The following is a 25,677-nucleotide window of genomic DNA, read 5'->3' as shown; positions in this document are numbered from 1 at the left end:
AGGCTGAAGTGGAAATCTTACCTCTGAATATATTCCTCTCTCTCTCTCACACACACACACACACACACTGTATATTTAAAGTCTCACATCCATTTTTGAATAAACTTTGAATGAGATTTGTCTTGGTTCAATATAAAAGAATTACAAACCTGCTAGTTTTAATGAGAATTATACTTTTAAATACACATATTATTTGCTAATCTCCAGATTCTAGCAGAATATTTAGGAACTCTGGAGTGGGGAAAGCAGATCTAGTAAAAGTCTATGTCTCCAAAAAGATCAAGACTTTCCAGTAGACTAGTACAATGCCTCACAGCTAAAATTTTGCATAGTAAGAATACTACACATTTTAGCATGAAAATATTATTGATTAAAATGGATCTTATTCCCATTTCCATCTTAAATTTAGATTGAACAGGTTTTCTATTTATTATATTTCCTGAAGCCCCAACACCACCCCACCCAACCTACCAGACGTGCACACAACACATGCACAAATTTAAAAATAATTTTTTCTGTTTTATGCTGCTGGTTTTACCATAGGTGTAACTCCCACATTAAACTGCTGTGTTTCCATGACTAGCAGAGTGAGTCACACTTCAGGGAGCCTTGCAACAAATGGGAGATTTTTATTTATTTATTTTAAAATGAGCTGAGCCACTTTCTGAAACAACAAAACTTGGCAGGCAGGTTAAATATACAAGACCCATATGGCAAGGCTCCATAACACTGTTGCAACACAGTGCGCAGAACAACCAACACGGGATGAGCAAGCAGAGCATTATTAGTGGCAATTTCCACATACAGTAGTGTGTAGTACAGTTAGCTTTACATTTACTTGAATGAATGGTGAAAATGAATGGCTGCACATTTTTTGGAGTTCAGATCTATTTTTTTCCAATCACCAATCCACCAACCTATACAAAAGTAAGACACCTCTTAAAGGAGGGAATACAGCACATGAATAAATAATTTGCTGAAGGGGCGGGCAAACTACAGCAATCCTAGCGGAGTATCCTCCCTCTGGAACAAATTTTAATAATACCTGCCATTCGGCACAACACTGCATTTCAAAGGTGAAAAATTTGCTCTTCAAAAGTGTCTTCCTTAGTCAGGAACAGAAGGTGCACATAGGCAAGATATTCAGCAATATCCAGAGAAGGGTATAAATGCTCTCAGAGGCCGTGAAATCTCCCCATACACCCTTCAGTTCAAACAGTGAGAGAACATGAATATTTAGGGTGGAGAGATGACATCCTGATACAGTGCAAACAAAGCACGAGGCATGAAATGGCATCCTTTGGCTATCTTCATTTCACCCCGTTCTCATTGCTGTCCCAATTTAATCTACTTTTAGGAGACATTCACTCAGTCACGGTAGATTTTAAAACATTGTGGAGGGGGAGTGAGGATAGCATTTTCTGATCTGGGAGCAAGAGCAACTTTTCCTTTGGAGTTTTACAGTACTTAAGAACTAGCAATGGAAGCCATTTGCCAAATTCATTTAGTCTCTGACAGAGGGACACATATGTGATCTCTTAATTTACAGCTTGCATGTACAGATGTTCACACTTAGTTAAAGGTTTCTTAATAGCTTTTTAAAAATAAAAGTGTGTTCATCATGGGTGTTTTATACATACCCAAACAATACAGCTAAGCTGACAAATGCCTCTTCATGCCTCACCATGCCTCTTGAATGACCAAAAAAAAAAAAAGAAAGAAAGAAAAAAGCAGACTGCATTTCAGTTGCATGTACACAGAATAAACGTTATTTAAAAAGTCTGAATGAAATCTTTCATTAATTTCTCTCTCTATGATCTGATTCCAAGTTGAAAAATTTAGATTGCTACTAGGTTTATGTAGCCGAAAGCAGAACCACCGTTTGTTCACAGACGTTGCTTTGCTGTCTGCTATTTTTTTTATCCCTTTGCAAAACTTTGAACCCCATCCAGCTTTGACACACTGCCTCTTCAGTTAATAACTATCAAGTTTCCCCTTGTCTCCTGTCTACTTTTCTTTGAGGCAATTGCGCACTCAGCACCCCGAGATAATAACACACATCTATAAGATAAAAGCAATGGCATTAATGTAATTGTCTGCCTTTCTCTCTTTAGCCTAATCTTTTTTTTCCTTCAGTTTTGACTGCCTGTGTGACACCTGTTTTTGTCTCCTCTGATCCTACGACAGGTTTTCCGCTGACAAGGTTTTTGCCTGACAGAGATTCTGCCAGACAAGAACATAATAAAATATGAAGAACTGCTTGTCAGAGTTTCTGCCAATGCTCACATGAAATAGGGGGGGAAAAAATCCTGACTTTTTTTTTTTTTTTAAGGGGCCCTGTGATGGTCGCTTTTGGCCTGTCAGGAAAACAGCCTCCCAGGCCAATTCCTGCAAGCCAAACAGGTGTTTTCTTTTATGTTTTATATATATATGTTTTTTCACCAATAGTGGAAGAAAAAGTTTTCCCTAAATTATTGCCTGTGATATGAAGGTTAGAAGCAACTTTGACTGTTTGGAGATACTCGATGAGAGGGGATATTTTTTAAACTCAGTAGTGAACCTTAAAAGAAAATTAAATTAAAAAAAATCAGTTCTTTTTTCTTGTTGATGTCTGGTATGATCAAAGGGACTTAACTGCTAGGAGAGATAGGGGAGCCTCAGTCTCTGTTCCCAGAGTAAAATACAGACTATTAAACATTCTCAGGGTGGGCAGGCTGTCTAAGTGAAAAACCAGGACACCTGTCACTGAGGGCCGGGGACGGTTAGGGAGGTTTACATGGGGGTGGGGGTGGGGGGTAAAGAGAGAGAGGAGTGAAGCAGGGAGAGAGACAAGAGAACCCAGTGCTCCCTTTCCTCCTCCTCTTCAAAAGCAAATCCCTCTTACTCTTTTCCTGCCACCATATGAATTTGAGATTCTATGTGGAGGAAGACTGAAGCAAAGAGGGAGATCTCCTTGGAGTGCCATGTGTGGGCAGGGATGAGCAGGTGTCAACATGTGACATGCCAGGTCAGGATGGTCCTCGTGGAATGTATGCATTCAGCCAGCAGCCTAGTTGGCTGATGTGCCCTTCAAGTGGCCAGAGTCTGCAGGTTACAAAATCAGGACAGCACTGTTTTGTTTTTTTTAACTGATAGGGACAGACCATGAGAATAGGGACACAGTTATCTTAATGCATTAGTATAACTGTCTGACCTGGCAGAGATGGCCACTTCTGACCCGCACATGGGTCTACATTTAAAAAAAATTATTGTTGAGGATTACAGTTTGTAACAGAAGTTACTCATTTCATGCACCTAGGTTCCTTTGACTACCATTCATCTTTCAGCTTTCCTCCCTCTGCCTACTTGCCAAACATCTATGCCTCCTCCATACCCATCCTGAAGCATCCCTCCATCTACACTACAATGGGATTAGGGCCCAGCTGTATTAGTGTTGGAAGATTTATTATATATTCTTGCATGCAAGCAAGTTTGGATTAAGAGACTGAATTTGGAGCTTCCCAAGCTTCATTGTGTCACATTACATAATTTGTCTGGGAGATGCTAATCTTTAAATTAGCCTTAACATTGTAATGAAACATATATCACCTATAAAAAAAAAACACACCCACTTGGGTGGAGTGGAAAAGTATCATTTTGTAAGGCTGCCTTAAGAAGGCAAGCAGGACTTTGTTCTGCAAATTAAGACCACAGTGGAGTTTAAGGCTGATAATCCCCAAATCACTATTGCTGCATGAGCCTGAGATGGCCAGCAGGCTGCCAGCAATCACCAGTTGGTACAAGTGTCGTTCTGTTTCAAACATTACAAAGGAGCTGAAGCTAACCAATGTAACCATGCAATTGTACACTTAACTAGGTAACTATACCTAAGGCCCAATCCTGCCAAGTGCCTCCTGAGAGCTGTTGGGCACCTCAAATTCCCACGGAGACCCTTCTGCCCTGATGTCAGCGGTAGCTGAAGATGTTCAGCCCTTGTAATATCAGGCCATGCGCAGGGCCGGCTCCAGGGTTTTTGCTGCCCCAAGCGGCGGGGGGAAGCCGTGATCACGATCGGCGGCACTTCGGTGGCAGCTCTACTGCGTTGCTTTCTTCTTCGGAGGCAGGCTCTTCCTTTCGAGAGGGACCCACCGCCGAATTGCCGCACGTGCCGCCCCTTCCCCTTGGCCGCCCCAAGCACCTGCTTGCTGTGCTGGTGCCTGGAGCCGGCCCTGGCCATGTGACTAGTATTACCCTTTTTAACATCACTCTTTCCCACCCCCCACAACTAAAGAAGACACTTGTGGGTGATTGCCATAAAGTTCATGTACTGTGACCATTTCACATAGCTCCAGTTTAAATACACTTCAGCAAATTTGACTGCAATCAATTAGAATGTAATTAGAGAAGTCTTTCAGGGGTTTAAGTGTATGCTTTCCAGAATACATTTTCTGTTTCTGAAATCCGGATGGGGATGGGATAAAAAACTGGGGGGGGGAGGTCTGCTAAATTAATCTGGAGTAAATTTCCTCATAACTTGATAGTTTGAGTCAAAGTTCTTCCTACTAAGTAAAGGTAACACAATGTTTTTCCCATCCAGTGATTGTCACATGCACAATATAAAAAGCAGAGGTAAAGTTACCCAAGGCCTCATCATTACATTGGAACATCTGAAAGCAATATGCAATTTTTATTCTCGCCATCAAATCCTTCTTCCTGTTTTAACCTTGCGCTGTTAGATTGAATGGAGTGGTTGAGTTTGTTTTGTTTGTGTTCTGCTTAACCTGGTGAACTCTAGTTAATTAAGATGTTCCTATAAACAATTAAGCGTCTTTTAGGATCGTTAGCAAGATATAAAATTTATGATGTAATAAAATGTAATAAACTGGTAAAGGGGCTAGCCCATCGCAGCCCTTCATGTGCAGCGGGATCAGTGTTACGGGTTTCATTCATTTAAAATTCAGGTAACCGCGACCGCTTGTTACGAAAGTGCACAAATTGACAGCCACGGCTCAGTTGATACTTCTGCTCTGAAGTTCCACAGTACTGGTCCTATGAAGCTCAAAATCCAGCAGACAGTCCCAACCAATCTGCTGCTCCTGTTCATTCAAAGACTCAAGCCACATCTTCCTCAATGGTCATATAGTTAACCCCTACTTCACTGAGCATGTTCAAGGATGCCACAGGCTTTCATGCAAAGAAGAAACTGAACTGGGAGCTGCTACTGTCCCTTAATAGAGAAATTTCCATGAAAGCAAAATTATCCTTCATTATGCTTCATTAACACAATTAAATTACTAATATTTTTGCACTGTCCCCATATTTTTAAAGCCCCCCAGGAGTTGGTAAGTTCAAACAGAAAAATTTTCTCCTTACCAGGAGTGCTGCAACAGTATAGTGAGGAAGCTGAGAGCCATTGAACCAAACTGCAAACCCGGTATATGATGGAAACCACTTCAGCCAGCACCCTTAGTTATAGCTCCCATGCCCCTTACTGGCTTCTCTTCTCTAAAAGGGAAGGACCAGCTGTTGAAGACTTTCTTAACTCTCATCACTGGAGGAAAATCTATGTAGGCTTGTTTATCTCTAGATGGAGGCTAGTTTGTAAATGTAACTGTAATAATATAATTTAACAAATGGGCAAGTAATTATAATGTCTTGCATTTCTACAACCACTTCCATCTAAACATCTCAAAATGCTTTACAGTTAGTTGAGACTTCACAACTATGAAAGTGGGTATTATACCTACACCTCTACCCCGATACAACGCTGTCCTTGGGATCCAAAAAATCTTACCGCATTATAGGTGAAACCGCGTTATATCGAACTTTCTTTGATCTGCCGGAGTGCGCAGCCCCTCCCACCCGGAGTGCTGCTTTACCGCATTATATCCGAATTCATGTTATATTGGGTCGCATTATATTGGGAAGAGGTGTGTTTTGCAGACAGGAACTCCGAGGCACAGGGAAATGAAAATGACTTAATCAGGATCACACAATGCATCAGTAGCAGAACTAAAAATGAACGCTATGGGCCAAATGCTGCTCTAACATTACACTTGGGGGGTTGGGGTGAGGAGGAGCAGAGAATTTGGTGCTGGACTTCTGAATTTCTGTCCCTTGCATTCACCGAAACATCTCACAGTGATATTTCAGTATTGGAGCAGGTGATTCTTGCCCGGAATTTGTGAGGACTCTGTATGATCCATTTGTATTTACACTCTACTGACATATTTACAAGCACAGAAAACCGGAGGAAAAAGGCTAATACATTGTGTGGTTTGTTTACGTGGATACTTTCTTTTAAAGCACAACAACTGTAAGCTGATGAGCAAGGAAACAAACTGAACAAATACATGGTCCTCCCAGGTCAAACTGAGAAGGGACCACTGATTTTAGGCAAAAACAACTAGAACAAAAAGAAAATGATAGATTAAAGAGACTTTGCCCAGGGAGGTACAGGAACCTGGCTGTCTGTTGGGAACCTCAGCAGCAGTTAAATCCGGTCTAGAGCTGGATTAACATTATTTTTATTTTAAAGTCACTTTAACAACCATGAAGACTAAGGGCTGGTCCACACTAACCCCCCAGTTCGAACTAAGATATGCAACTTTAGCTACGTGAATAACGTAGCTGAAGCCGAAGTACCTTAGTTCGAACTACAAAGTACTTACCGCAGGTCCACACGCGGCAGGCAGGCTTCCCCATTGACTCGGCGTACTCCTCTCGCGGAGCAGGAGTACCGGTGTCGACGGCGAGCACTTCCGGGATCGATTTATCGCGTCTAGACAAGACGCGATAAATCGATCTCAGAAGATCGATTGCTTACCGCCGAACCAGGAGGTAAGTATAGACGTACCCTTAGTTTTTGGTCTTCATAACCAGATGCAGAAGTAACTAAGAGCTAAAGAAATTCCTTTACAAAGATGTTTGTGGAAAAGTCCTATATAATTGAAGAGGGAACCAATAGGTTTCTATAGCCACTTAATATGAATTTACTCTGAAAACCTATACAATTTAATTGAAAATGAGTTTTTATGAGCATCTTAAGTATTCTACAGCAAGATTATGATTCTCTATTAAATTCTACAAGATGGTTAAAAAATATAGAAAGATATTCTATTCAAGTCTACCTACAGTGTGCGCACACACAGCTCTCCCCTCCCTCCAAATTGCAATCCATGCCAATTTTTAGCCAGAGGCTTATACCTGTGACCTCCTTTGGTTTTGGGCCAGAGCTGAGCTCTGGCTTTGCAAATGTAATGCTCCAGATTTCTGTCACTCAACAGCTTTGGACTGAGATAAATGTGATAACACAGAAAGATTTTTAATTTAACATAACACTTTTTCCCCCCCATGCAGCTCATGTTAAAAGTCCTAAATCTCCCCACATTAAACCACATTCTCATAGAGACTTGTACAAAGAATCTGGTTAGGGAGAGATGAAATTTCTAAAATTTTCAGTACCTGATAGGACAATAACATCTCTCCCCCCATCCTTTTCCCTTTCTCTCTCTCTCCCCACCATTCCCTTACCTGACAACTTTACAAATTACCATATAGAAATGGCTGCTCAGCCATTCGGAATGAACAAGAAGTCATAGTCATGTCATGCATGTGAACTTACGATAGAGCACTCTCTGGTGCTTGGTGGGGGTCATTGTTTTGATTGTTGGTCTCATTTACAGCAAGTTAGTGTGTGCATTATACAAAAACTTGACAGCGGAAAACTATTTCTCCGGCAAGATTAAAGTGTAACCCACATAGTGAGACTGGGTATTAATACTCGCTGGATGGCACCTTTTCAACCAAAAGGAGTAATGGCTATGCACTATGTGCTGCAAAACTCCAGTCAATTTCTGTTTCATTAAATCCACCAAGGAATTTGAGCTCAGATTTATTAGAGAAAAGGCCTGGCCAGCACCCAGCTTAGAGAAGAGGTCATGTGAAGTTCAGAGGACAGGTATAGCTCAGAGAGACCCTAGAGCACAGTGTCTAGAATAAAAGGCCCTGCCCAGAGCTGCCCTGTTCTACATACACCAAGGAAAAGACCCGGCACAGTTTATTAGAGAGCTAGGGGCCAACTTATTGATCTGAGAAAAAGTCCATTTTTGCACAGGGAAACAAACAAACAAAAATATTCACAGGATACTTAATTGCCCTCAATAGCTCGATTCCAAGAATAGTGTGAAATTTAACTAGGTTGCACAATATATCAAGAACGGGTCTGTATCTGACATCAAAGTGAGTTTAGATTGGTGACCAATTTATGGGAAACACAAGAAACTATTTTTGATTATATGACCATTTTTCAGCCGGTGTGACAGTGAATTCAGAGGTTTAATAAACATACAATAAAACTGACAATAGTGAAGTCTGATACAGTGGAACTCCATTTGTAGTGAAACAGAATGAAAGTCCTGACTAGTTTCAGCACACTGCGATATGCAAAACATGTTTCTTCTTATTGTGAAATTGTTCTGTGGAAAAATAAAAAAATCATTTCAAGAGGGTTCACTGTACTTCCACTGATACTGTATCAGGTCAGTAATTCAGTTGGACTAGATACCACAACTGTGGTACATCTGGTGGCTTGACAGTTCATATTCTTTTATCAATGACAGATCAAGTGTACAAAATGCTGAGTCGATGTAATCACTGGGATCTTATTACTGCCTAGCATAATTCTCCTCTCTCACTGGCCTCAAGTAAGATTTTGGGGGGAGGGAGGGGAGAGAGAAACATGCATGTAAAATACCGTTACCATTATCATCATTGTTAAGGTTGAACAAGTGGATTTTTGTACCTAATCTGGTATAGTTTTAAGGCTATTTTATTAGTGTTTGTTACTTGTCACACAACCAAAATATTAGGAGAAGCAGCTACAGTGCCTACTCGAAGTATCTGATTTTTTTCTTTAAAAAATACCAAATGGCCCTGGACTACACTAAATCAAAGTGCCCACACAATTTCACTATTAAGATTTTATTTATTTATTTTGTATCTTATGGGTCATATAAAGTGACTTAAGATTTTTTTTAACCCTTGTCTGTTTTACTGCTTTAGGCCTAGGAAATGGCTTATCCAATTTAAACGATTTATTTTTTTGTTTTAGAAAATAAATCTCCATCCAAGCTGACAATACGAATGCCAAGTTTCAGCTGGAAGGGAATTAAAACAGCCCAGTTCTCTACATCCCCTAAAAAAAAAAAAAGCAATCCACACAAGATACAACCAATTCCCTCTCAAGCATAGCCGTGCTAGAGCAGGGGGCTATACTCTATGCAGTTTTTGGCTTGAGCCTTAAAAACGCTGATGGTAGGATTACCACTATAGTGAAAGAGTACAGGGTCAAAACTCGATAAACTGAACTTTTGCCAACAGAAACATTTATCTTGCCACAAAAGAACCGCTTTGATGAATCTGCTCTTATATTGACATCCTTCTTTGGCACTTCTGAATAGAAAAGAATTGAACTTGTAGGAAACCTTTCCTTTCAAGAAGCACACAGCTCGTTTTAGGTGAGGAAAGAAAAACATGAGAAAGACAATGGAAACAGGAAAAAGAAACAGGCCAGCAGTTGCTATGTGAAATAATACCACTATGGCTGTGTGCCCTTTCCTTCTTGGCCCCAGAATTCCAACTGGACAATTATTAGCATGCATTAACTCTGTGTGGATGAGTCAGGGAAAACATCAGACAATTGCAACTGAGGCCTATTTTTGACCTCTTCAGTTAATTATGATTCTGGGTAATCAAGCTTGGATATGCTTGGTACTTCTTATTGGAAACACCTATTGTTTGATAATCGAATTTAATAAAACACTACCTCATCTATCAAGGCTATGAGTGGAAATTCATTAATGAAAACCAGAAAAAAACCCTAATTAATGCAGTAGGAACTACCACTTGCATTCACTGAACATTGGTACAGTGTTTTGGGCTTAAAGGAAGTAATTTTTGAACAGTAAGATGATTCACCAATTTTAAAATCCAGGTGCAATAGTACAATGAATTAATCAGTTCCTTTTGAATGCCCCTCTCAAATTTTGGAAAGTAGCTAAAGTCAACAAATCAAGCAGACTCATCACACAGTCTTCAGGAACTAATTTATAAGCCTATGCTTTGAGTGTGCATATGCAATATACATCTGACTAGCCTTATACTGCCATAAAATGTAAATACTCTGGCTGCATCTACTTTAAAGGAGCTAAAAGAAAATAAAATGATTTTCTGCAGGTTACATTTGTAAAGTTTACACTTTTGTTAATATCTAGCTGAACTCAACTTTTCTATTTGAAAGCACTACAGCATAGGAACAAGTGGTGTGCCCAGTGTTTATAGCATTCATCTTTCACCTTTAGTACCTGGGCCATTTCTGTTATACGTATTGGGGTGGCCTCACACTATCTTCTAATATTCCAATTTTCAACCAATCCACTTCACAGAAAACAACCAACCAGAGAAATCAAGCCACACAGTTATGTGGAGTTCTGGTTAAAAGCAAAAAAAAAAAAAAAAACAACCCTGGGCTACTATAGTTCAAAATAAAGTCCATGCAGCACGCCATATGATTTACAAAAATTCAACATGGAGAAGTAATTTGTCTGGGCATTGGAAATAAGCCAGATAAGTCGTCTTCCCTCCCCTTTGAACAGCAGATCATTGTGTGCTGATCCTGCACAAAGCCGGATGTCTACCCGAACTACAAAGACACTGAGATGGCTGAAAGCCCCTAAGAAAGTGAATGAATCTGGTTATACATGCAAGAGCATGTATCTTGTCTGAAATTTTGGGGAACAGAAAGAAGCTGTGCCCAATTAGGAATCCAGTTCATAATTCATCTGCAAACCAATTACCTACTTCTCTGTTTTACCTTCAGTATTAGCAGTGGGCTTTATCCATTCATTACAAAGCAACACAGGAATGGATCTGTACCTGCACACTGTGACGTTCTGTACCTCAAGGGAACACCCTGCACCCTCATATGCATCCTTATAATATGATTGTGTGGTATCCAATGCAAAATTTGTCATGTTGGGTGTCTTCGGAAGACTCATGATGCACTGAGCATTGTTCTTATAGTGATGTTATAGTAATTGTTGTTACAGTAAGGTTATAGGCTATAATTTCATGTATATACTTATGAGGCTGAAAATGTGTCCTCATGGCAAAAACACCCCAAGAGCAGAGGGGCAGTTCACACTTCATCAGGGCATGTATGGGACAAACCCAGCCCAGCCTCACAGGAACAAAGGACACTAGCCTAGGCAACAACAAAAGATCTGTTGGACTCTCGACTCACCCCCTTCCTTTGGTCAGTTTGAGACTGTGATGAGGTAATGTTCACCTGACTCTTAGGAGTGGAGGGGGCAAAGCCAAGAGTGAAGAAAGGACATGCTAAAAGGGAGAGACGTTTGCCATGGTCTTCCTCTCTCTTCCACCTCATTCTAAAGACATCACCACCAAGCGACTGAAGCGCTGATCAAAGGGGAGAGCCTGGCTGAAGGGCAACCAGTCAGCCTGTGGTGAGAAGCATCTAAGTTTGTAAGGGCATTGAAAGTGTGAAGATCAGCTTAGAATGCATTTTGATTTTATTTTATTTGACCAAATCCAACTTGTTATGCTTTGACTTATAATCACTTAAAAATCTATCTTTGTAGTTAATACATCCGTTTGTTTATTCTACCCGAAGCAGTGCGTTTGGTTTGAAGCATGTCAGAGACTCCCCTTGGGATAACAAGCCTGGTACATATATATTTCTTTGTTAAATTGACGAACTCATATAAGCTTGCAGTGTCCAGCGGGCATAACTGGACACTGCAAGACGGAGGTTCTTAGGACTGTGTCTGGGACCAGAGATATTGGTTGGTGTCATTCAGTTGCACACTCCAAGGACAGCTTACATGCCAGAGGCTGTGCATGAACAGCCCAGGAGTGGGGATTCTCACAGCAGAGCAGGGTAAGGCTGGCTCCCAGAGTCAAGTATTGGAGTGATCTAGCAGATATCCGGTCCGGATAACACCAGAGGGGAACGTCACACATACTCTTTTCCCTTCCAGGAATGGGCACTCTTGAAAAGCCCCCTAGAACTGCTTGCTTTTCAGTGTTGTTAAGCATTTGGACATGCTTACTTTCAGCACACACACATTTATGCATTACACAGATATGCACAAAATACATAGAAACCAAGGACATTTTAGGAGGAAGGTACTGATCTTCTCCTTCAGATCTTACTGAAATAAAACAGAATTTATACAACACAACCCACTGGATGCTTGGAAAAAGTGAGAACGGAGAGTATGTTTGCTTCAGGTCTAATAGTCTGAACTGTAAGAAGGAAACTCAGATGTAAATTTATCCTGCAAAGATAGCCATCTCTCTCTTTTCTCCTGATGTTCATGAAATGATTTCAGAAGAAAATGTCTCTTTCTTATTTGTCTTCTAATTGCGTTTACTGAAACTATATTGGACATGATCAAGATACACATGGTTTGTGGTAGGTTTGTGACAGACTTCTTACAAAAAAAACATCCAACCCCAAGCATTTAGTGTACATTTATAAAATTTATTTAGATGCAAGCCAAATACATGAGCCCATTCCGTCTCCAGTTCTCCTTTACCTACTTTAACATAGCAGCTGAATTTATCTTCCCTAAGCCATATTATGAGGGTGAACTACCATCAAGGCTTTCATTCAGCCAAGGAGGATATACCAGCTTCATTCTGACATCCCGTCTCCAAAAAGCTGACGGTGGTATGTTTGAGTTTCCATGGGAATTCAGTGACTCTTTGGCTACTGCATATGGGCATGTGAACTCCACTGTGCAACTATACTATAAACATCTTGCCTTCCTGCTAAGAGCTATGAGCATAGCATTACTGCTTGGAAACTAGAATATGTTCTCTGAGCTCTACACAGTGCTTAATTAGTGCCAGGGCTGAGCCCCGGCACCTCTGGGCTTGGCAGTTCACAGCCCCGGCACCTCTGGACTTGCTGCACCAGATAGGAGCGCTGGCTATACACATAATGTTAACAAACTCATTACATCCACTGACACTTGAAGCCACTGCTGGCATAATTGACCCTCTCTTCTCAAATGTAGAGACTGCTTTAAAAAAAGCACACACCTATGTGTGCATGGACAGATATAGCTATTATCACTATATCTAACGAGATAGAGAGAGATGGACAAAACAGAGAGGATAAAAGAACAGATATTTCTTACCATGTGCCACCCAGCCATGTTTACAATGATCACAGGTTCTCAGGTTAATCTTCCCTGGCTGGAAACATTCACATGTGCAATTTACCAGTGTACAGCGGATGGCCTGGAAAAAGAAACAAATGCACATAAATATCTTACCAGATACTTTTTTTTGTTCTTTAAATATCTGCCCATATGGTGGCTGGGGGTTTTGAACATAAAAAAAAAGAAAAGGAAAAGAAATTCTAAAATGCAAAGCACTGTTAATTCTTTCATGTAGGGTTTATTTTTCCTTAAAATGCATATATCAATATCCCTGACCAATTATAAAAAAGTCCATTCAATCATAATGTATCCTATTATTCCATAGTCTGAATAAATTCTTAAATTCTTTAAAAGAATACAGACCAAGAACTCAATTTTTTTCCAATCAAGTGCCTGAAGGAAAATGTTATTATAGTTATGTCTTCACATAGCACTATGTCACACTGGTTATAATCAAGAGTGAAACATGCACATAAAAATATACACAAAGGCAGAGCAAAGATCTCTTTTTTTCTACACCGTCCAAGCGTTGTTTTCATGTTTCCCTGTTGGAATGCACACAAGATCTAATTCAGTTAAGTATCAGAAGGAAGCCACTGGTCTGGGAACTGGTGTTCCCAAAGCAGCAGTAAAATGAGAGAGGTACAGATAGGACTGGCTCATGATATACAGCACAACTTTCCTTTGCATCCATAATTTCTCTCCGATCTCCACACATAACACTAACTTTTAGTCCCATATAGTTATTAAAATATAAATGTTTTCCAAAAAGCAACAAAGAGTCCTGTGGCACGTTATAGACTAACAGACGTATTGGAGCATAAGCTTTCGTGGTCCAATACGTCTGTTAGTCTATAACGTGCCACAGGAATCTTTCTCATTTTTTACAGATCCAGACTAACATGGCTACCCCTCTGATACTTGACACAAATGTTTTCCACTTTTTCTTAAAAGAAAATCTACTAAAAACACAGACTGAATATTGAGATTTAAAATCTGGACAATTAATACATCTAACTAAACCCATTCTTAAAACTACAGTACTTTAAAAAGCTAAGCCAGTTTACTTTAGGGGGTGGGGGGGAGGGTCCACAGAAAGTCAGCATAAATGTGGTGAGACCTGTGTTTCTAAACAGTGCTAAAGATGACCTGTGCGCTTCAAACTGCTACCAGTAAATTTATGGCTTGCATTTAGGTGTAATTTGCATGGAGGTTTGTGAGACAGAGGGGACTTAGTCTGATCATTCACAGATTAACAATCTACTGTAACTATCAGTACTTCCAGGAAAATATCTCTCTACTGATTTAGATGCAATCAATGATTACTTGGGGGTTCAGTGGGGGAAGGGAGTTTGGTACCTATGACTGCAGATACTTGGGAGCTTTATGAATGCTGTTGCCTTACAAACCTCTCCTAAACTCTTCCACTTAAAAATCTGCAATACCTGTAAGTAACAGAAATGATCTTCTCTTTACTGAAAGCATCAGATTTGTAAGGAAAACAACATTAAACATTAGCATGGGCAAGCTAAACTCTTTGTCTGCTGACAATGAAAAGAGTTCAAGCTATTTTAAACATTTTATTTATTTATTTGCGTCAGACACAGCAACTTCAAGCCATTTGTGGTTTACTGACTCACTCAATCTGTATTTCTCTGCTCGATTTCTGATGCAGGAGTCCTTCCTCCCTCCCATCTAGTCTGCTCTTTTACTACCTTTGACTCTCAAAAGCCCTGATGGAATAAAATATCCAGATATTTCAGGGACTTATTCCCAAAGTCAACTGCCTTTACTCATTAGCTAGGTTGTAAAACATTGCTGTATGTATCATTGATTAAAATCATTAGTAATATGAAATATAAGGGCACAAAAGAAATGCTGACTATGCAGAATAATATATGTGTTTGTGGGTTACAAGGAAAAAAATTCTACTGAAAGGTCCCGTTTCATGTTCAATAGTTTATTGACTCAGTAATATATCAGGTCTCCTCTGGTCAGTAATGGTGTCTTTCTCTAATATGTTCATTAATTAATGAACTCCGTAATTAATTGTACTGCAAAGAGAATGAAGGCATTACAAAATGGAATGGTATTCCTGTTATACTGTAAAAGATTTTTTTCCTTATAAACAAATGCCTTATTTCACTTATTTTTAAAAACTTTTTTTACACTAATCTGTTGTAGATTTGTTGCATTTCATGTTACTGCTACGCGCATGCACACACACTCCCTCTGAAATAATGTCATTTGCTATTAAAAGTTGACTAGAATTTCCATTATGTTTTCCCTACCTATGTTCCCCCTTTCTCCCCCCCAAGATCTGTAGGTTGCCTGTAAAAATTGGAATCAGGCTGAAACTTGAAATACAGTACAATTCAGCCCAAGAATGACTTTTCTCTCATCCCTTTGAAAATGTTCCACTTGGCCATTTTAAAATGATGAGCTGAAAAAATGTTTACCAGCTTAGAGTGTCTTTTCCTCTTCTGTAACTAAAAAATAGCTTCAATCGTGCTGAGAATATTACTTTACTTAATTTACTATGTGTTTCCTATGTTAAGAACTTATAACAGCAAAATGACATAATATTTGAAAATTCAAGTAAACTTTCCACAAACATAAAAATGTCTCTCTTTAAAATAGCTAAATCAGAAAACCTTACATAAGTGGTAAGTACTTTTTATTAAGGTATGTAATCAGACCCAGATATTTAGCCCAGCCTTAACTAGGCCTCTCTTTTTGCTCCACAGGAATCTTGATACTTTAGCCATATTCTGGCTTCAGAGATGCAGGTACACGACTATAAATGTTAATGTGAACCATGCGGCATTTCTGAAAGATAAAGATGATGGCCTGGTGGTTAGGATGTTAGTTTGGGGGCCCGGGAGTCTGGTCGGCAGTGCAGCGGGCCTAAGGCAGGCTCCTTACTTGCCGTGGCTCTGTGCGGCTCCCGGAAGCAGTGGCATGTCCCCCCTCCAGCTCCTATGCGTAGGGGCAGCCAGGCGGCTCTGCACGCCACCCCCGCCCCAAGTGCCAGTTCTACAGCTTCCATTGGCCAGGAACTGCAGCCAATGGGAGCTGCGGGGGTGACGCCTGCAGATGGGACATCATGCAGAGCCACCTGGCTGTGCCTCTGCGTAGGAGTCAGAGGGCGGACATGCCGCTGCTTCCTGGAGCTGCTTGAGGTAAGCACCACCTGGAGCCTGCACCCCAACCCCTCAGCCCTAGCCAGAAGCCCCCTCCTGCACCTCAAACCCTTCTTCTCCAGCCCCACCCCAGAGCCCGCACCCTCAGCTGGAGCCCTCACTCCTCCCACACCCCAACCCCCTGCCCCAGCCCCCTCCTACATCCCAAATCCCTCATCCCTGCCCCATACCAGAGCCCACACCCCCAGCTAGAGCCCTCACCCCCCCACCCCAACCCCCTGCCCTATCCCAGAGCCCCCTCCCACACCCTGAACCCCTCATTTCTGATTGTACCCCGGAACCCATACCTCTAACCCGGAGCCCGTATCCCCTCCCACACCCCAACCTCTTGCCTCAGCCCAGAGCCCCCTCCTACACCCCAAATCCCTCATCTCCAGCCCCATCACAGAGTCTGCACCCCCAGCTGGAACCCTCAAACCCCCCACACACACACTCCAACCCCTTGCCCCTGATCCCCCTCCTGCCTTCCGAACCCCTCAGCCCCAGCCCGGAGCCCCCTCCTGCACCCCAAATCCTTCATCACTGGCCCCACCCCAGAGGCCTCACCCCCTCCCACATCCCAACCCACTGCCTCAGCCTGGAGCCCTCTCCCACATCCTGAGCTCCTCATTTCTGGCCCCACCCTGGAGCCCGCACCTGCAGCCGGAGCCCTCCCGCACCCCAACCCCCCGAGCTAGGAAGGTGAAAATGAGTGAGGGTGGGGAGAGCGAGCGACAGAGGAAGGGGGGATGGAGTGAGAGGGGGCAGGGCCTCGGAGGAGGGGCGGGGCAAGGGTGTTCGGTTTTGTGCGAGTAGCAAGTTAGCAACTGTACTCCGTGCCTAAATTCCCCATCTGCAAAGTGGGAGTAACAACAGAGAGGTGTTGCGAGAATAAAACGAACAAAGGTTGCGAGGTGCTCAGATGCTATGGTAATAGAAGCCATATAAGAACCTAAGACTATGGTCTTTACTAAACAACACTTTTTTAAAAAGACAGTTTTAAGATTTGTTTAACATTTCTTTAATTAATCCAAAGCTAATGTAGTCCATGATGCCATCTACCTCAGGTCACTGAAGTGCCCAATACATAACTAATTTAACTGGGAGTCTTTTGGTGGGATAAGCCAGGAGAATGGTATATCCTTATGCCAATGCGCGAGGAGATATCCCTGTAACTTCCTTCAAATTGAAATTGACACACATACTCATTCTTGTCTGAAAATACCTTTTAACATCCTGTGCTCTTTTTTTATCGTATTTGCTTTAAATGAATCCCTCTCAGTTACAGTGAGTAACTACAGATTTGGAAAATGACCTAGAAAGCTGCATTTGGAAACTCTTCTTGAGATGCACACAGTCAATCAATGGAGGGGACGGACTTAGAAGTAGCAAGGGGAAGAAGGGTTTGTGTTTAACCAATAGTGTGTTTGTAAGTGATGGTGCAGATTTGGCAAAACCGTAGTAGGACATTTGTTAATTCTTTATTTGCACACTGAAGGGGGAAGGGGAGATAATGAAAGGGGCCTGATGTGATTCTGTAGCAGCTGAATACTGTATTCACTGTTGAGCCATCTGAATTACAAAGCAGACCCAAAAATGCAAGTGTACAACCATCCTGTCAGACATTTCAATATGATTTCATTCTAACTGTCAATGCAAAGTATTGCTAAATAGCTTTTATAGCTATGTAATATATTACTATATTATTTCAAAGTGAAATGCAAAACCTATTTCTCTGAGTTAACTTTCCCACAGTAATACCTACAACACGATAATGAAAAGAAAAAGAGAGGAAGAAAAGAAAAGAAATCAAAGACCCAACAGAATTGAAGAAAAACAGAGAAATACAGGATCTTTATGTATGGATTGATACAAAATAGCACAACTCCTCCAAAGAAGATCGTAAAGTGTACTCAGCCTATAGCACTCAGGTTAAAAGACTCCTTAAGTATGCATTGAAATGACATTCTTCAGCAGCTCCAAAGGAGCTGTTATGTTCTACCATGTTGATGATCCACAGATAATGGGAGTGTCATACATTTTTATACATCTTTTTCATAGAGGTCCTATTATAGTGCGTCTTGCATTTCCATTGAGATTCTAATGGTCTCCAAGGAACTTTTACAACAGCAATGAAAGAAACATAATGATTCAATCGAAATCCATCCCAACATAATTTACACGACAGAGTCTTTCATCTTAAAAGCACTACTATTAAAATTTAAAAAAACAAAACATGCATATGCTAAAATATAATTCAAGTTTTCGTTTATCACGCCAGTGCCTCAAAACTACCTCCTTGCTGTTTCCTTTAGTTGTGCCTATAGGGCCTATGCAAGAATATGGGAACATTGCCTGATATTCAATACAGCACATAGCTCTGGGCACAATGTTACAGATTTAATGAAAAGCCTTAAACCTGAACTCCTAGACTTGTGTGGGTTTCACTCAGACACCGGACACTGGTATACTATAGTTTTGGAGCATTTAATTATATTTAACAAGAATATATCATTCACATATTAATAGGAGCAGCCCATAACAGTAATGGGAAATCAATCTGTCTGGCTCTTTTGCAGAGCTTCCATAAGAGACCATGGCCAATAACAAAAGGGAAAGCTAGTTTGTGTGTGGGAGGGTGGGGGGGGCTGGCGGTGATGAAGAAGAACATTGACTTCTCTTTATCTTCTCCTTGGGCTAAAATGGGATGTACCATCAAAATTAGAAGTGGTCTGCAATGTTCTCAAGAATTTTGAGAAAGAGCTTATGCAATGGATGTTGACCCTGTGTGCCCTGAATTCTAGTTTCAGATTCGACAATTACTCCCTTTGCAACCTTTAGTAAAACATTTAGGGACAGATTCCAATACCCTTACTCATGCCAAGTAGAATCTTACTTCCTGAGTAACCTCTTTGTAGCTTCAGAGTAAGATACCACTCAGTATGCATAAGGGTAACAGAACCTTTCTGCCTCAGCTTTTTCCTTTTTAAAATAGGGACCACCACTGCCACCATGTAGGAATATGGCGGAACTGAATATACAAATATGCCAAATTCTGCATGCCTTATTGATAGTGAGTAGCTCCATATATTTGTATAATGTATCTACAAAGCTTCGATCACCTGGTAGCTAAGCACTGAAATCGGTAGGCCTATTCATGTGAATAAAATGATTATGATTTGGGTCAATGCTTGTAAAATGCTTTGAATAGGCTGAATTAAAATCAGTGAGACTCTCCACTGGTCTATAGTCTGCACAGGTATTTCAGTTGGCAAGACTGAGGCCTATTATTATTACTAAGACTTCTGTTTTAGTGTGACCCAATGATAATTCATGAGTTCCATGTTTCTTGGTGAAACAGGAAAGACCCGTGTAACTTCACTGGCAGGATGAGTGAGCTTTTGATGGGGCTGAAAAGAAAGAAGTGATTATGGAGTGTGAGGGTGTGTGTGAAGCTTGAATAAAAACAGATTAATTAGGGAGGTGATGTCGATTTATGGGATAAATATGATGCATTTCCACCAATTTGTCTTTAGCAATAATAATTTAGGCTACGTTTATGTCATGGACATGGAAGTCATGGGATCCATAACATTCTCTGCTTCAGCCCCAGGGGCTGCAGGACTCTGGAGCTGACAGCCAGTGGGGCCTGGCAGGGTTCCCATGACAGGTGACAGCAGCGACAAGTGACAGGAAGCCCCCTGCAAAGTTCCAGCAACAGGTGACAGACTCCTGAGGGGGCTCTCCTCAGTGTTCCAGTGATGGGCGATAGCCTCACGAGGGAGGAGGGGGATGCCTCAGGCAAGTGGCTGGGGTGTTCCATTTTCTCTTTGGGAAATATGGTCACCCTGCAGCTCCCAGCCACCAGGGGCGGAGGGGGAACCCCACAGCTCCCAGCCACCACAGTGGTGGGGGAAACTATGGAAGCGCAGCAGCAAAAGTCACAGACAGGTCAGAGCTTCCATGAATTTTTGTTTATTGTCCATGACCTGTCCATGACTTTGACTAAAAATAACGATGACAAAATCTTAGCCTCAGTAATAATTTTTAAAAGAGCACAATAAAAATGGTTTCTTCTCTCCATCATGTAATAGGGTCCCTGCCTTTGCCTTTTAAAATAATCTTCAATACCTTATTTTAATCAAATGTTTCATAAAAAAATAACTTGATCATTGTGTAATCCATTTCACAGCATTGTGTTTTTCCTTTTAAAAATGTAAAACACTTGGTCTGGAAACACAGGAGCTTACAAGGAAATCAACAGAATTGGCTGGAAAGTAGAAATCACTTCCCACAAAAAATTGTGTGTTGTTGAGAACATTTTTGTCCTGAACCAATCAAAAATTGACATTTTTGATGGGAAGGGATTTCAAGAAAATTCCAATTAGGGAAAACAGAAACAGAAGCTTTTGGTTTCTAAGCTGCTCCCCTGGATGGCTTCTGTCAATTTTATGGCAGGCAGAAAGTAAAATTGACAAGAGCCTTCCAACCCCACTGCTGGGAAGGCAGATAGCTGGGGTTCTCAGCCTTCTCCTTGGCTCCAGGGCCAAGAGGTAGAGAGCCCAAATTCCCAGCTTCTCCACCTCTCCCCCAGCTCCAGGAACCACAGAGGCAGAGAGCTGTGGGTCCGAAGCTGGTCGGAACTAGGGCTGAGAGCTAGGGAGACATAGAACTCAGCCTCAGTACCCTCCCCAAAAGCTTTTGTCAATTTCACTTTCTGTTACAGGGAGGGAGTGAAATTGACAATAGCTTTCCAGGCAGGCAGCTGGGGAGCCCTCATTTAGATTTTTCCATCAGTTTGATTTTCCCAACATAAAATCAAAATTTTTCAACAAAACTGAAGTTTTCTTGTGGAAAATTTCAGTTTTGCAAAAAATGGTATTTTTGGTCAGAAAATCATTGCAACTAAATATTCTGACCAGCTTTAGTAATCACCCAATGTTATGAACAATGGGTTGACGACAAACGTAGAGATCTGTTCTCATACTGACACATGTGAACCACAATTTGAGGAGTTACATCAAAGAGACGACACCAAATTCCTGTAAATTGCTTGTTATTTTCATATTGGCATTCTCCTTTACTGTGAAGTTTATACTTGTTATTTCTTGTCTTCAAAATGAAGGAAAGTAATCTACTTACAGTACAAGCCTTTTTTCTTATTCAATGTATGAACTTAGTGCTTAAAGGTTTCAAATGGACAGCCATTGCGAATAACATCCTTTACTCACAAAGCAGGCACGATGTGGGCAGTGAAAACTTTCCCTCCATGCCCCCACTGATGTTTCACAACCCTGAGTTGGAGGAAGGGGTAGTTTATTCTTTCTGTCCTTAGCTTCTCAGCAGACTGCTAACAAAGGAGCAACTAACCAGTGCCAAATGTGATAACAGTTTGAAACAGGGAGGTCTCTCCACGAAGACCTGGATTCAGAGACCACAAGCTCTTTTAACATAGACCCTGTACCTATGTTCCTATGACTTGGGCAAGGTTTGAACTGAAGACCCAGTGGTGAAAGCCTCTATATCACAATACCTAACTTTTTGCTGTATTACTGTAATTTTATTTTATTTTGTATATAAAAATAGAGCACATTCTATGCTTACTTGGTAGGCCATTAGAACATCTATCAATTTTCCTCCCCAGATTTCAGAGATTCTAAAAGATTTTTTTTAATTCCTTTCCCATTTATGTCTCATTAAAAAAAAATCAGTTTTGTTGTGTAAATGGAAAGAACCCACTAAAATCATATTAGTTTTAATAGCTGGCAAATCAAAAGTACAATACAGATTGTTTTAAATTAGCACCAGAGCATTGTCATTTCTGGTCTCCTGGTTGAAAAAATGCACAGGGAAACAATCATTTGCAAGTAGTACAAACTGCCACTACCTGGGCTCATGTTTTCTTGTGTTTTACAGCCAACTACATGACACAAAAGGAAAGGACTGCTCTGAAACTTCTAGGCACAGGGCAAAATAAAACACATAAGGGTTTCATTCTGAGCTGGATTTCAACACCACCTCTTACTTTGTGGATGCAACCGTGTCTCCACATTGAGCTGAAGGCACATTTGACAGCACTTAGAAGTCTAACCACATGTTTATGCTTTCAAAAAATAAGCTAGAGGACCAAATGTGTCCATAGTTCATTGTTGGCGCATAACTGCACCTGTAAAGAGATAGTTACTAAAAAACAGGCCTTGTGTGTGTGTCTGCATCAAGAAATGGGATAATTTAAGTCCACAGTAATCATAAAAAGGAAAATGAGGGTTTTTGGGTTGCATTTTTACTAAACAAGGAGGAGGTTACAGTTCTCCCCTTATCCATGCCTGCATGTAGCTTTGCAGTACCTTAGAATGTCTAATCCAGATGTTCTCAAATTGTGGTCCGTGGACCACCAGTGGTCCACAAGTTCCATTCAGGTGGTCCGTGGATAGTTCCCTCTAAGGTCCGTGTCTGGGTGGCCGCACATGAGAGAATTAAGGGCCACCCACCTAATTAGTGGGGCTGCGCAGGTGTGGCTTCACAAATTAGGTGCCTAGACCCTGGAGAAGACGCACATGTAAGCTGAGGTGGTGGCCTTGGGGGGAATAGGGGGTAGGTGACAGGGGCCAGAAGAGGGGGCGGGGGAAATTTGGGATATGCAGGGCTGTGGCAGCCAGAGAAAGAGGAGACTTTTCCCCGCCACAGCAGAGTTGAGGCTGGGGAGAGACCCCCCTCCTTCCCAGCCCCAGCTCAGGGGCTGCTGCAGTGGGGGAGAGAGGGAGAGACCTCCTCCTTTCCAGCTGCAGATTGGGGGCTGCTGTGGCAGGGGAGAGAGGGCACATCCATCACATTAGAAAGGTAAGACTACTGATATTAAAATATATGAGTTGTGTGCTTTTATTTGTAGAACAAAAAAATGTTAATGATCATTAAGGTTTATTTTATATAGCGCTTTTATACAAAGCGCTTTACAATAGTTAGCTAATGGTACAAAAAACATTTGGAAAGATCATTAAGTGATCTGCTGAGACCCTCAGCAATTTTCAGGTGGCCCGCGGAAAAAAAAGTTTGAGAACCACTGGTCTAATCTGCTGAACATGCACTGGTCCAGGCTCAAGAAAATCACAATTATACTTTATTTAAATAAAAAAACATTCCATTCAAAACAAGTGCTGGATCCCTAGAAATTACTAGACATTTCCTACCATCTAAGTGAGTTTCCAATGTATGCTTTGGAGTTAAGAAAAAGCAACAAGCCTGTTCATTTTGGCCATGAATGTTTTCTAAAGAAAGAAATTTACACATGCAGAAATATTTCCGTACCTCAACAGAAGTATGGTGCCTTCCACCACTTATTCCTGGTTCATGAAAGCAATTGAAAGCCATGTATCACCTTCAGATGTGGATCATAACTTAATGCAATAATCTTTACTGAACTAGTACTGAAGGGCAGTGGGGAAAGATGGATAATTCTATGGCCAAAACATTGAACGGAGAGTCAGGATATCTAGGTTCTGATCATGGGTCTGCCACTGCCACAGACTCACTGCATGGCCTTGAGTAAGTCATTTAACCTCTCTGAATCCTACATTTCCCTATCTGTAAAAAGGGACAATAATATCTGGACCTATCACTTCCATAGAGAGGATCTATTAACGGCTTGTTAAGCCCAGTGATGGAAAATACTACACAAGCACAAAGCATTATCACTTCATCTGTCAGTGTAAAAATTCAAACAAAATTATTTAAAAATACACAAACTTTCCCCCAGTAAGGGGATAATTTTAAACAATGGGATTACTTTGGAGGCCCTGTGTAAAATCACTTAAGTTGGCAGACAGTCATTTTTAACATGAAGTGCTATTCCAATACTGAGCCACATAAAGGAAAAACAGATTGTCAATTCACTTTGAATTTCATTGTTCTGACGTACCTGTGCTGCCCCATAAGTCATCTCACATCCCTCCCACTCCCTTATCACCCAGAGATACCTAAATGTGTTCTGGGTCATTCACTACACAACGGTATTATATTAGCTATTTTATATCACATTATATTAGTATTGTTTCTTGTATTTATTTTCACTAATACAATTTGAAAGGTGCTAATATCATTATATTTCTCTGTGGCATTCATTAAAAGAGTTACTAATACAATATGATAGGAAGGATGCTAACAAAATAGAAAGTTGTTAATGGGATAAAATAGGAATAAGAACTATGTAGCCTTTAAGCATTTTACAAAACCACTCTCAACCACTCTCAACTGTTCTTGAGGGAAGGCTGGCGAATGAAAGGGGAATAAGGAAGAAAAAAAATAAAAACATAAAATAGCATTTGGAATGTTGTTTCAGTTCTAGGAACCACTGTTAATTGTTACTTTGGATGCTCATGCACAGAGACCCGTAACAAGGAAAGTTGCATAGGCTTTTGTACAAAAGCCCACAATGTTATTTTTGAGGAACTTTCTGTAGGCTGATTCTATACACAACTCTTGTTCAGGTCAGTGGGATTTTGTACAAAGATCGAGGATATAATATTATGTAAGCTTGCCTAAGGTTTGTACACATCAAAGGCAGCGTTATTTGCATGGCAAAAATTAAGACTGACAAACATTCCTTTGCTCAATATTTAAAAGTAAGAGTGTGGTTGTTTTAAGTTTAAGAATGAGATTTCCTGTGCCTGAAAGAATGTTAGTAAATGTAGATGCTTTTCTTAAAGGTTAAAAAGACTGAACAGACTGATTAATCCAACATTGTGTCGGCTATTAGTGTCCAATCATGCACCACCTTACGGTAATGGCAAGTATTTATTAGATACTTAATAACCTGGGTGGGGCTGACCATGGGAAGCCTGAGAGCTGTTACTTCTATTAAGCAGGAACAGATGCACTCCCCTCTGCTGAGGACTCTTTTCGGGTGACTAGCTAGCACCACTAACCCTACCCAGGTCTTGAGTTCAGATGAGCACAAGAACTATACTTGTGAGTGGTCCCTGCAAGAGAAGGCAAGGGAAAGGCTGTTTGTATCATCTTGCCCCTCTCACTCTCACACTCAAGAGCTAACCATAATCTGTGTCTATACCTGAATCGGAATAATTGAACTGTCTGTTATTTCTAGGGCCAGCTCTAGGCACCAACAAAACAAGCTGGTGCTTGGGGCGGCACATTTTTAGGGGCGGCATGGCCAGCACCAGAATGCCGCCCCTAAAAATGTGCCCCGGCCGCCCTAGCTCACCTCCGCTGCTGCTGCCACGGCGCGTGAAACAGCTGATTCGCGCGCCGCT

At 41.1% G+C, this 25,677-nt stretch overlaps 1 protein-coding gene across 5 annotated transcripts in view; it reads right to left on the bottom strand.

Moving 5' to 3' along the window:
• BNC2 (basonuclin 2) overlaps window positions 1-25,677 on the bottom strand; it is a 397,521-nt gene that overhangs the window by 117,189 nt on the left and 254,655 nt on the right. For all 5 annotated transcript variants that reach the window (XR_004646171.1, XM_034774057.1, XM_034774060.1 and 2 more), the window contains one exon: window positions 13,206-13,308. Coding sequence is in view for 4 of the 5 variants with exons in the window: in XM_034774057.1 (XP_034629948.1) it covers window positions 13,206-13,308 (103 nt within the window). In the remaining variant the exon portion in view is untranslated. The remainder of the gene's footprint in view (window positions 1-13,205; window positions 13,309-25,677) is intronic.

The sequence above is a fragment of the Trachemys scripta genome, chromosome 6 (assembly GCF_013100865.1).
Source record: "Trachemys scripta elegans isolate TJP31775 chromosome 6, CAS_Tse_1.0, whole genome shotgun sequence".
In the NCBI taxonomy this organism is placed as follows: domain Eukaryota; kingdom Metazoa; phylum Chordata; order Testudines; family Emydidae; genus Trachemys; species Trachemys scripta.
Note: the sequence above shows the minus strand (reverse complement) of the source record. Positions and strands in the feature narration are given on the sequence as shown.